The sequence below is a fragment of the Erinaceus europaeus genome, chromosome 1 (assembly GCF_950295315.1).
Source record: "Erinaceus europaeus chromosome 1, mEriEur2.1, whole genome shotgun sequence".
Classification (NCBI taxonomy): domain Eukaryota; kingdom Metazoa; phylum Chordata; class Mammalia; order Eulipotyphla; family Erinaceidae; genus Erinaceus; species Erinaceus europaeus.
The window spans coordinates 31,386,530-31,399,141 of record NC_080162.1 but is presented as its reverse complement, the minus strand read 5'-3'; the positions used below and the strand labels follow the sequence as shown (position 1 = coordinate 31,399,141).

Here is a 12,612-nt window from a genome sequence, read left to right as displayed (position 1 = left end):
TTCCAGTGTATAGCTTTTGTTTTTTGCAAGACACAGACACATGAAACTATGGCTCCACCATTCACTGAGCTCCAACTGTCTCTGTCCTTGATGCTCCCATGTAGCGCTGGGGATAGAACCTTGAGCCTCTGGTATTGAAGGGATGGGTTCTTCCCACTAGATCACCTCCCTTGTGCCCATAGTGGCTTTTCTTTCTAGTATTTTTCCATAAGAGATAGAGAATGAGAGACAGAGAGACCTGAGCACTACACAGCTTGGCATATGGCAGTGCTGGGGATTGAAGCTGGAGCCTCAGACATGCAAGTCCTGTGTTCTAATACTGAACTCTCTGGCCCCAAAGCCATCATTCTTAATTGTAAATTTCATCCTATCTACAAAATCCTTTAATATCTCCCTATTCACTCAGAATAAAATCCACCTTCCTTAAGCAGAAACTTAGGTCATGAAATATTTTTGGCTTCTTCTTCGTATCCCTGCAGCCTTATGTACACCCAATTTAGCAAACTTTAAGCCCACCAGTTTCCCTTCCCTCTCACATTGAGCCTTGCTAACCTCCTCCTCCACACAGTATTCAGTAATCCCACGGACGGGGCAGCGCCTGGGTGATTACGCACACTTAGAGAGGTCGTCTGGATGACTCTCTCCCCAGATAATCTTAGACATCATTCAACTTTGCGTCTCTAGCATCGACAAGGAGGCCAGTAGCAAAGAGGTTTTCAGTAAACACAATCAAGTGCAAACAAATGTGCCAGTTGCCAGGATGTTTACTGCATCTTCCTTGTTTGAAAACAGTATTTCGGCTTGATAGAACTTTACATGAAAACAGAGGGTGTTGACGCACACTGACAGCTTCTCCCAGAGTCTGTACTTTATTATCAAGCTTCCATTTTTTTGGTTTAATTTTTCATTGTTGTAGTTATTATTGTTATTGATGTCGTCGTTGTTGGATAAGACAGAGAGAAATGGAGAGAGGAGGGGAAGACAGAGAGGGAGAGAAAGATAATCACCTGTAGACCCTGCTTCACCGCTTGTGAAGCGACTCCCCTGCAGGTGGGGAGCCAGGGGCTCGAACTGGGATCCACAGGTCGGTCCTTGTGCTTCACACCACGTGTGCTTAACCTACTATGCTACGGCCCGACACCCCTGCTTGTTTGTTTTTAACCAGAGCACAACTCAGCTCTGGCTTATGGAGGTGGGGGAAATTAAATTTAGGACCTGGGAAAGGGTCTGTTTGCATAACCATTATGCTGTTGCTCCACCCAAGATGTTCAACTGCTCAGAGGCCCTTGCTATATAGTAAGTCTTGGTCACATTGCCAGGAGAGTTGACATCTGAAGTGCATACTCACTCTGATCTTGGCGATTTGTTTTAGGTTCTGCCTGCTGCTTTCTATCAACTCTACCTATACTCTGCCAAGGTCAGGCTAAGCTCTCATGCAAGAGCAGAACTACATGACTCGGTAAGGGAGCGAGGGAGAGGCAGGTGGTAGAGACCAGTTATCCCTGGTGTCTTCCTGAGTCCCTCTTGGTGATAGTCACTGACCCTGGGCTGCACCTAGTTCCTCTTCCAGAGTTCTTGCCTGGGCAACAGAATGACTATTCTCTGTTTTTAAAAGTGGAGTTAGAGGTCCAGTGGACTCTGGTGGCGGACACTGGTAATCTGACGGTAGGTGTGGTGTGGTAACACATTTAAAGAAGTGTAAGATGTGCTCCTTAAATATATACAGTCCTGTAAACCAGTATCACCTCAAATTAAAATAAGTAAGTGAAGGAAGGAAAAAAGGGGAGGAAGAAGAAAGGAAGGAAGGGAAAAAGATTAAGGGAGCCACTAAGGGCACGCTGAGGGCTGACATCCTTGACCTCAGTCTTGAGCAGATACTTACGCAGACCCATGGATGCTTGAGAGCCTGGTCAGCTGTGATGCGCTTTGCAGGGTTTATGGTCAACATCTGGTTGATCAGGTTCTTGGCTTCAGGAGTCACCGTGTCCCACTCTGGTGATGGGAACTAAGGAGCAGGAGCAGAGGGAAGGAGGAAACAGAACTCATGAGCTTCAGAAAGGTAGATTCTTCGTACCAACCTTGTAAGTTGGACTACTCTGAAACCTTCAGCTGTCTGGCAGAGTTGGAGAAGCCCTGGGGTATATCCTAGGACCTGTGCCAACTTAAAAACTGGAGAAGGAAGATAAAAGAGTCACAGAATGCCAGGATAGGGGGTCAGAGCAGGCAGAGGTCTCGAGTGTCTTCTGGCTCAAGGGCCATCTCTCCATTAGGAGGAAAGGGCAGTTCAGCAATGTCTACAAAGTCTCTCCACTGTGGGAGAAACTCCGGTGGAGGGAGCCACCAGATTTCTCATCCCTCTGTGATGCAGCTCAGTTTAACATGACATCACTCTTTGCAAATTACAGATCGGAGGGCTTCTTCACTTTAGAGCTATCAAGGATTGTGTAGAAAAACTGCTCCCTGGGCAAGGGGTGACAAAAACTGAAATCCACATGCTCATCCTTGATCACCCAACTCCCCTTGCACTCCCCACCTCCCCATGACACTCTGGACTCATCTCTTCCTGTGGAGAGAATCCAAGGGGTGGGAACAAACTGGCCCGTACATCATAGGCTCCAGCTTTGATCTGCTGATATAGCTTGTGCTGATCCTCATCCCAAAAGGGAGGGTATCCCACCAGGAGAATATACAAGATGACCCCTATGAAACAGAACACAGGTCATTAGGGTCAGCCACCTATTTACTCGAGGAACCAGGAAATGCCACGTGGGGCTCAGAGCCACCCAGAAAGTCCCGGGCCATACCAGAGGCAGAAGTGGATGCCAGCTGTTAATGCTGTGCCACCAGTCCTTCCTGCTGATGCTCCCCATGTCACCAGGCCGTGCCAGACATTTCTCTAGGCACAACCCATCCTCTAATATGTCAGCAAATCCCTCTTCAAGAAGGACATAATGTAATCCAGGAAGTACTTGAGGAGGAGGGTGTGATGGGAACAACCATCCCATGGACACTAAAGCAAGTACCCTGGATTTCAGACAGTTGTGGGGCCTGCAAGGAATAACAATGCTTCTTTCTCACCATCCCTGGAAGTCGAGGGCCCTTAACACCGAAAAGCTGAGAGTGTGGAATGGGCTTACCGCAGGCCCAGATATCCACAGGTTTTCCATAGGGATCTTTCCTCAAGACCTCAGGGGATAAGTAACCTGGGGTGCCAGCAAAACCTGTAGCAGAAGAGAGGGTGGAGGCAAACTGAACCCACTTTCACTCTCATTAAATCCGTATCAGCAATTTCCCCCAAGTCTTGTCTCACTACTGCTGCGTTTGCTACATAAGCTCTTAGCACACTGGCAGCAAAAGATAACAGGCCGGGCTCCTTGTAGTGCCTGGAATCTCAATCAGGGGGCAAGTCTGTGTGCCTACCAGGAACTCCCAACTCCTTCCCAGAGGCAGCAAGAAAAGCAGCTAGACTCACTATACTGAATCATGTGGGCCGGGGTGGGGGGGCGGAGCAGGGAGATCTCTGCACCCTCCTTCTCCTCCAGTATGAGGAGGCCAGAACCCCCATGTTCTGAGACAGGAAGGCAGATAAGGAAGAAGAGGAAGGGCGGGGGCTATATTCCAGGAAGACAGGGTCACCCTTACCAAACCAAGCCTGCTGTTCTCCTTGCACTTCAATGGCTAGGCCAAAATCGGCCAACTTGACGGCAGCACCCTTGCATTTACTTGCCAGCAGCAGATTCTCGGGCTGTATAAGGACAAGAGAGGAGCTTGTGAGGCACAGAGATGCTGCTGCAGTGCGGCTCAAAAAGGCCTATGAATCCCTGTGCAGTACCACTGCCTGACACCAGGTGGCGCCAACACCATACAAACAGGAGGCAGGAGGGGAGCCAGGGTAGTTAGTACCTTCAGGTCCCGGTGGACAATGTCATGCTGGTGGATATGGTTAACACTCTCCAGAATCTGATGTATACAGTGGCTACAGAAGCAGAAATAAAAGAGTGTCAGTGCACAGTTAAATCACGTCATCCATGACCCTAGGCTGCAGACTAAAGCATGGAATGCTGGGTCACAGGTTCACAGACAATCACTGATTGAGTGAGAGTATCATCTAGTTTCCCCTATATTGTAAAAGAGGAAAATGAATCTCAGGCACATTAAGTGGTTTGCCCAGTGTTTCCGACCAGATAATGGCAGGAGGACTAGAACAGGATCCGTAATATTTCCCTGGACTGTAAAGGTCCAACACAATCAATGTTTCCAAGAGACTTTGGGAAACCTCAGACTCCAGACAAAGAATGGCCATTCAATTCTTTCTCTCTCTTTTTATTTTTTTCTTATTATCCTTATTTATTTATCAGATAAAGACAGGCAGAAAGTGAGAGGAAGGGGGAGAAAGAGAGGGAAAGAGACAGAGAGACACCTGCATCCCTGCTTCACCACATGTGAAGCTTTCCCCCTGCAGGTGGGGGCCAGGGGCTTGCACCCAGGTCTTTCCTCATTGTAATGTGTGTGCTAAACCAGGTGTGCCACCACCTGGCCCCCCATCCAATTCCTTCTCCTTCTCCCCCTGACCCCTGAACAGGCTTAGGGTAGCAATTTAGAGAATCCATAGACCTAATATTTTTTTTTAGAGTAGATGCCTGCATTCATTTATTTAAACCTTTACTGAGTGCCTGCAGGCACTGGGCTTTCTACAATCAGGAGAGAAGGTTGCAGATACCTTTAACAGACACTGTACTGTAGCGTGTACATGAATGGCAGTACAGTGCACAGGTCACTGAACTCGTAAGCATGAGGCCCTGAGTTCAGTCCCTGGCAATACTTGTACCAGAATAATGCTCTGGTTCTCTCTCCTCCCTCTCGTATTAACAGTTAAAACCTTTAAAAAGAAAGGAAGAAGAAAAAAAGAAGCAAAGAAAGAAAACAATAATATACCATAGCCTGGGTGGTAGCAAGTGGTAGAGTTCTTCACTTGCAAGCATGAGATCCCTAGTTTGATCCCCAGCAACAGTGCTACATATACTGAGTGCTGCTCTGGCCTCTATCTCACAAAATAAATAAATAAATCTTAAAAGAAAAATGGTGGGTGAGGGGAGGCCAGGTGATATCTCACTCAGTATATACACTTTACCATTTGTAAGGACTGGGTTTGAGCCCTGGGCTACCACATGGGAGCACATAAATGAGGGAAGCTTCAGGAGTGGTGATGTGGTCTCTCCCCTTCTCCCTTTACCTCTCCCTCTCTTTCTCTCTTTCTTTCACCCTTTATCTAATAAAAAAAAAAGTCTGCTAGGAGTGGTGGAAACCCTTGTGGCTAAATAAATCTATGTATTTATTTTATTATTATTATTTACCTCCAGGGTTATTGCTGGGGCTCAGCGCCAGTACTACAAATCCACCATTCCTGATGGTCATTTCTGTCTCTTTATTCAATATGACAGAGAGAAATTGAGAGGTGAGGGGATAGATAGAGGGAAAGACAGACAGACACCAGCAGACCTGTTTCACCCTCATGAAGCATCCCTGCTGCAGGCGGGGAGTAGGGGCTTGAACCCAGGTCTTTGTGCTTAGTACTATGTGCATTTAACCAAGTGTGCCACCGCCTGGCCCCACTAGATGATTTTTTTTTTTTTTTTTTACCGGAGCACTGCTCAGCTCTGGCTTATGCTGGTGCAGGGGATTGAACCTGGGACTTTGGAGCCTCAGACATGAGAGTCTGTTTGCATAACCATTATGCTATCTACCCCTGCCCCCTAGATAAATTTAAAACAAAAGAAAAAGAAATAATGCACTTGGGCCAGAGAGACAGCTCATTGGGGATGGTGTGTGTCTTGCTGTGCATGAGGCCTAGGTTAGAGTCCTGGCACCACGTGCGAGGTGCTGGTGCTGCGCTGTTTCTCCCTCTCTCTCTTTACTTGAATGAAAAAGCAGCCCGGGAGTGGTAAAATCCTGGTGTGAGATCCCAGTGCCTTTACCATACACAAAAACCACAAATAATAACAGTGCCTTTAAGAGGCAGGGTCCTGAGGAACATTTTTGATAGTGATTCTGCACAGAAAAAGACAAGCTAACTTACAATCATACTGAGCTGCTGATTCTTGAATCAGGCTATATCTCCTTTTAAAACCACCCTGTTAGATCTGCAATCAGACTCCTGGCAGGGACCACTGGTAGTGAAGAGCAGCAGTGAAAAATGGGGGATGAGTTTGCCTCCCAGGTGATATCTAGCAAAACCTGAAGACATTTCTGGTGATAACTGAGGGCAGGGTGCTACTAGAATCTGGCGGGTAGGGTGAGGAAACCTCTACCAGGCAAAAGAGGAGCCCTTCCAACAAGAAATATCTGACCCTAAATGTCAGTTGTGCTGACTCAGCCTCCAGGAGCCTAGCAGGACCTCTTATTTCTCATGGAAGCCCAGACATCCAGATTTAAGAGAAAGGAGTAAGTCCAGGTCACCAGCCAAGCACCCCAGATACTCAGTAAACCTGTTCCCTACATGTGGTAGTGCCTGATCCCTACGGCTCCAACCTGTATGCCAGGGCTCCCTACAGGGCACAGCCCAACAGCAGGCCAAAGAGACTTTAAGACTGAGCTGAACAGGCGCGTCTCCACAGAAATGTATAATTAGAACAGAGCCAGGCTAGCAGGGAGAGCCTTCTGGCCAAAAATGGCAAAAGTGCGAAGTGTCCCAGCAGAGCCAGGCCAAACCCACTGGTACAGTCACCCCCCCCCCCAGTTCTCCCTCCTCCCCTCCAGGCTCCCTGAGCTATCACCGCCTCCTCCCGCCTGGAGTCTGGTCCTCCCCTGCTGGCACTGGAATTCATCTCCCCACTTGAGAATTTTTCCTGAGGCTGAAGCATCTGAAGTTGATCAGCAAACACTGGACTCTTGGGGTTGAGAAATCTGTGAGGAAGCCATGCTCCCCCACTCCCCAGAGACAGCCAGCCCTGCCACACATGCCAGATAAGCTACAGGCAGGATGATCAAAACCAGGCTGTAAAGACATCACCCTCAGAGAAAATTTGGGACTGGGGGAGGAGCTGAGGTAGGAAAGGCAGGCCAAGAGAGCTGTGGTGTGGGAGGAATTTTGCTGTGTCACACAAAGGAGCTGCCAGGGATTTCATAGATGGCTGGGGGCTGAGGGGTGGGTCTACAAGTCAGTCAGCCCAAGGGGTCCCATATCAGGGCTGGTCATGGTGGTCAAGAGACATGGCACTACAAGTTGAACTCTCCCAAGAAGGTCTCTGGTTGGATCACTAACCCAGCCATTTATCCTCCTTCAGGAAAGAAATCACATTTTCTCCATCTCTGGATCATCCCCAGAATGCCTTATACAGAATAGAATGTGTCAAAGGAAAGAAGTGCAGTAGGCAGGGGCCATGGCCATGCCTGTGAGCACACAGCAACGAAAGAATAGGTAGTTCTAGAGTGACAGGGTGAAGGAGACTTCTAAGAGCATTAAAAAAAAAAAAATCTGAGTGTTGAATTTTCTGCCCACAGAAACACAGCCCAGCTCCAGCTCTATAGAATCTTTGTTCAGGCAAAAGCTCTTCTGATGTTCCCCAGCGTCTACTCAAATGGACGCAGAGCCTTTCCTTCCAAGATGGCCAAGATTCACACAGGCTACAGGGCCTTTATCTCACCTGGCATCAGCTTCACTGTAGTACTCCCTGGCCACGATGTCTTCAAACAGTTCCCCACCAGTAACACTGAAACAAACAGATGAAAAGGGTCAGAGGAAGCAGGTCAGTAAGTCAACCCCAACATCCGACAGGTAACAGGTCAAGCTGCAGAACAGCTTTTAAAGAAATCCCAGCTCTACATGGATTTTGCCTGAGATCCCGGGACATACTCACTCAGTGCCATATGCCCTCTCTCCTTTCTGCACATTTGTTTCAGCGACCTATAGATTGGTCAAACTAAGACAAAGGTGGATATATTGGGAGTGAAGATTTAAATGATCAGCTTAGGGGCCGGGTGGTTGATCACATTTGTTACAATGCGCAGCAAGGACCTGGGTTCGAGCCCCCAGCCCCCAACCCGCAGAGGGAAAGCTTTGCAAGTGGAGAAGCAGGGCTGCAGGTATCTCTCTGTCTCTCCCTCTCTATCACCCCCGTCCCTCCTGATTTCTGGCTGTCTCTATCCAGTAAATAAAATAAAGATAATAAAAAAAAAATTTAAAAAGAAAAAGAAATAAAATGATCGGCTTAGATAGTCTGAGCTTTACTAGCGACTAATATGAAAACAAATAGCCTCCCAAGGAGGAGAGAACTATGAAGCTGAAGAACAAGGAGGCCACAGGCAGAGGGATCCAACTCTGGAAATTCCAGAAGCATTCCAAGGTGGTGAAGAATCACTTTTCAGATATTAAACCATAACCAAAGTGGGAGAGAAATCAATTGGAGCCCATCCTATGACTAATAAAAGCTACCTTAAATATCCTAGAGTTTCACCGGCATAAGGATCCCGGTTCGAGCCCCGACTCCCCACCTGCAGGGGAGTCGCTTCACAAGTGGTGAAGCAGGTCTGCAGGTGTCTATCTTTCTCTCCCCCTCTCTGTCTTCCCCTCCTCTCTCCATTTCTCTCTGTTCTATCCAACAACAATGACAGCAATGATAACTACAACAATAAAACAAGGGCAACAAAAGGGAATAAATTAAAAAAAAATTAAAAAAAAAGATAAAAAAATATCCTAGAGTTTCTAAGATCATGCAAAGAGCCCTATTTCACTTCTCTACTAAGAACAACGCATAGGGAGTCAGGCGGTAGCACAGCGGGTTAAGAGCATGTGGCGCCAAACACCAAGGACCGGCACAAGGATCCCGGTTCGAGCCCCTGACTCCCCACCTGCAGGGGGGTCGCTTCACAGGTGGTGAAGCAGGTCTGCAGGTGTCTATCTTTCTCTCCCCCTCTGTCTTCCCCTCTTCTCTCCATTTCTCTCTGTCCTATCTAACAATGATGACATCAATAACAACAATAACTACAACAATAAAAAACAAGGGCAACAAAAGAGAAAATAAATATATTAAAAATGAATAAAAATATTTAAAAGGAACAAGAAAAAAGCATCTTCACAGATGTGCTTTTGAATAGAAATACAAGAGCAACATCATCACCGCTGGGGTTTGGGGGCCCTGGGGTGATACTGAGCAAACAATGAAATCTTCCCTCAGCAATCTGCCCATTACCAGAGGGGAGAAGTTCAAAATCAAATCCCTTCCCTTAGCAAAAGCTGAAGACCCAACTGAGGACATTTTCCTTCATCTTGAGTCAACTAGAGGGAAGTCTTACCACCCCTCACCCCCACCCCTAGAAAGCGGCACTTACAGGTCAAACACGAGGTAGTGAAACCCTTCTTCAGAAATACTGTCATGGAGGCGCACTGCAAAAGAGGAGATGGGGTCAGAGATTAACAGGAAAAAACTTGGAAATCCCATCCTCTTCATCGACTCTACTCTGCCTCATCCTGTTCGTCTTACCAGGTTCTCTCTTGGAGGGACAGCAGTGGCAATAAGCCAACACTTCCCGATCTGTGGTTATGCAGTCAGAGAGCAGAGACTACCAGATCTCAGGGCCAGTGTTTTGGCTGCCACCTCAGACTGTCTCACACAGAGGCAAAACATAGAAGCTACATGACTTAAGAACAGCAAGAGCCTTCAGAGTTGGGGGCTAGTCCCAGAGAAGTTGGTCCTGGGGTGTGCTGTGTGATAAACACCAAGAAATGACAAAGTGACATGGGCCACAGGGACAGAGAACAAGATAGGAAGCCCAAGAGCACTTTCAGAGGAGTAAGTACAATGGAACAGTACAATGTAGGGGAGGGGAGGAAGCTGGAAACCCAGAGCCTGGCAGGAAGGCATGGAGCGAAGATAATGGGGGGGATGCTGAGAGCAGGAAGCAACATGCAGACTCCGGCAGTAACAACAGTAACCATTATTAAGTGCTCCTTACGGCCCTGGCTTTCTGGAGGTTCTTCACATGCATTACTTATTCTACAGCATTTACTGAATGCCTGATACATACCAGACCCTGTGCTGGATGGTGGGATTTAGAAAAGGCAGAGTGCTTGCCTTCAAGGAGCTTGCTATTCTCGATTATCACCATATTACTCCCACACTACAGAGGTCATCACTGGACCTTCGGGGGCACATAGTATCTCATTAAAGGCTAAGGATGTGCCATGTCAAGATGTGACCCAGTTATTTTTGGCTCTAAAAACTAGTTTATGCTGCTGCGTCATATAAGAAATATGGAGAAGCCCATACGTCCAGGCAACAGAGCCCAGGAGAGACACTAATCATGAGCACACCGACAGTAGCATCCTAGACAGTCCAGGAGGCCACTTCTGGGAGCTGACCAGGACAACTCACCAACTGAAAGAAAAGACTGGCGAGCAGAATCCCTTCCTACTCCCTGCCTTCATAACTCCTGAGCAAAAAGCCAACCTAAAGTTTTCTGAGGTCTCCTTGTTAAGCTTCTGCCCACAAACTACCTTTGGGTTAAATGCCAACCTCTGAGCATCATTCTAATGCATACATACAACTTGAGGCTTTGGCCAACTGTGTGGCTCTTTCTGTCCCTTTCCTGACCTAAACTCTATGAATACGGAACCTCTATTCCAAAGGTCTACCTAAACCCTCACTTCAACCTTTTGCAGCTTCAGGGGCACCTCACTTTAGGAATGGCCTGACACCAAACTTACCAGTGAACTTCTTCCCCTCCAAAGCCCCCAACCAGGGTTATCAATAGGGCCTGGTGCCTGCACTATGAATCCATCACTCCCAGTAGCTTCTTTTTTTTTTTTTTTTTTTGGGAAAGGAGAGAAAAATTGAGAAGGGATGAGGAGGGGAGAGAAAGACCCCTAGACACCTGCAGACCTGCTTCACCACTCATGAAGTATTCCCTCTGCAGGTGGGGGAATGGGGTCTTGAACCCAGGTCCTTGCCCATGGTGACATGTGAGCTTAACCAGGTACACCACCACCCAGCCCCTCAGTGAGCTTCTTGGAGGCAAAAAAAAAATCAAACTCTCTTCCTGGCAGGCCCAGACTGCTAACCATCCCAATCGAAAGTCTTCCATTTCCAATGTCAGAACATTTTATAAGGGCTGAGGTGCTTCCCTACATCCTCTCCCATCAAAGCAAAATCAGTCAGAATGTAAAATACAGGCACCGAGCCATCACTGTAGCCCCTCAGTCCCTTTATATGACAAATGAGTACTCAGGTCTTCTAGGACTACAACTAGGGCGTAATAACTGTTTACACTTCCTATTGGAAAGCATATAGCTAACTCAATTCCTACATTCCAGCCCCAACTCTTTATTTCTATGATTTACCAATGAAGGCAGAGGCAGGTGGCACTTGCCATATTCTTTCTCCTCAAATTCATTTTTTCTATACTCTAGCAGACAGGCTAATGCTTTTCTAGGCCTAGAGATGAGAGCTGAGGGCTTTTAGGGCAGAGGAACGGAGTTACCGCCAGATCCCTGCCTTCCTTCCAACTAACCAACCGTGGCGTACACAAGTGAGCTCCCCAAAGCCCTGCCACCCTCCCGCCTCACTTGTGCTTCTCTGGTCTCAGTCAGTAATTCACACTGAGTCCTACTGCAGCTGCTACTCCCTTGCTTCCAAAAGGACTTTCCATTTAATTAAAAATTTGCTATTAAAAAGCATTAAAGTGTGTAATACAAATAATCCCCTGGAAATCAACTGTCCCAGAAGCTAAAGACCAGCTTCATTAGGGAGGTGACTAACAGCAGCAGAATGGTGAGTTAACAGGACAGTGTGGAGCTAACAGTCTTTCTCAGGGGAGACCTGACACCTGACCCTGCCTCCCCCGGCCCTGGGGTTGATGCCTGCCTTCCAGTCCGGCATAAAAAGACTGAGAATCGGGCAAAAAGTATAGGCACTCTCACTTGTTTTGTCCAGTCAGGTAGTCAATGGTGCTTCCCTTCTCCTGGAGGGCCACACACTGAACCCAGGTGGGAAGAAGCCAAGAGGAGAAACAGCAGAGGAGTAGCAGCAGCAGATTAATCTTCCCGAGCCACCCAGCCCGGAGAATAGTTCTGATGTGTGCCCTCAAGCAAGAACGGTGTGGAAAGCCCCATAGCTGAACAGAGACTGCTGTCATTACTTTTTCATTTGTAAAGAAAATTAGCAGGGAGTGGAGAACGAGAGGAGAAACTTGGCAATGCCACACTAGGTGCCTATCTAACAGATGCTTAATAATGATAAGCCATGTGATAACAACACTCAACTGAGCTGTTTCTGTGTACCAGGTACTGTGGTAAATGCTTTGTACATGCCATCTTACTGAACCCTAGTCTTGAGAGTTTGTTTGGAGGTTCTAGCAGGGGAGCGCAGCTACTCCTATACCCTCGACCGAAGCCCGGTCCGTTTCTATTCAGGGAAGGCCGTCCTCTTCCACCGAGTGTGCAGCTTCGGGAGGGACATACATGGAGCGGTGAGGGAGGAAGGGGACACCCGCTTAGCCAGCCAGATCAGCCGAATCAACCCTGGCGATCAATGGGGTGACAGATGTCACAGCGAGATCACCCTCACATCCAACCCTAGTCTTAATTCTTTGAGGTAGCTACTCTGTCACTCCCAGGTG

General features: G+C 47.6%; 1 protein-coding gene across 24 annotated transcripts in view; it reads right to left on the bottom strand.

Moving 5' to 3' along the window:
* The window catches only part of CAMK2G (calcium/calmodulin dependent protein kinase II gamma), a 74,924-nt gene that overhangs the window by 39,847 nt on the left and 22,465 nt on the right, over window positions 1–12,612 (bottom strand). For 23 of the 24 annotated variants that reach the window (XM_060174121.1, XM_060173285.1, XM_016186965.2 and 20 more), the window contains exons 4-10: window positions 9,328–9,382; window positions 7,644–7,709; window positions 3,904–3,976; window positions 3,643–3,745; window positions 3,138–3,221; window positions 2,606–2,700; window positions 1,883–2,005 (exon numbers count right to left, since the gene is read on the bottom strand). In XM_060174121.1, the coding sequence (XP_060030104.1) occupies window positions 1,883–2,005; window positions 2,606–2,700; window positions 3,138–3,221; window positions 3,643–3,745; window positions 3,904–3,976; window positions 7,644–7,709; window positions 9,328–9,382 (599 nt within the window). The remainder of the gene's footprint in view (window positions 1–1,882; window positions 2,006–2,605; window positions 2,701–3,137; window positions 3,222–3,642; window positions 3,746–3,903; window positions 3,977–7,643; window positions 7,710–9,327; window positions 9,383–12,612) is intronic. The other variant, XM_060173499.1, reaches the window with a different exon arrangement.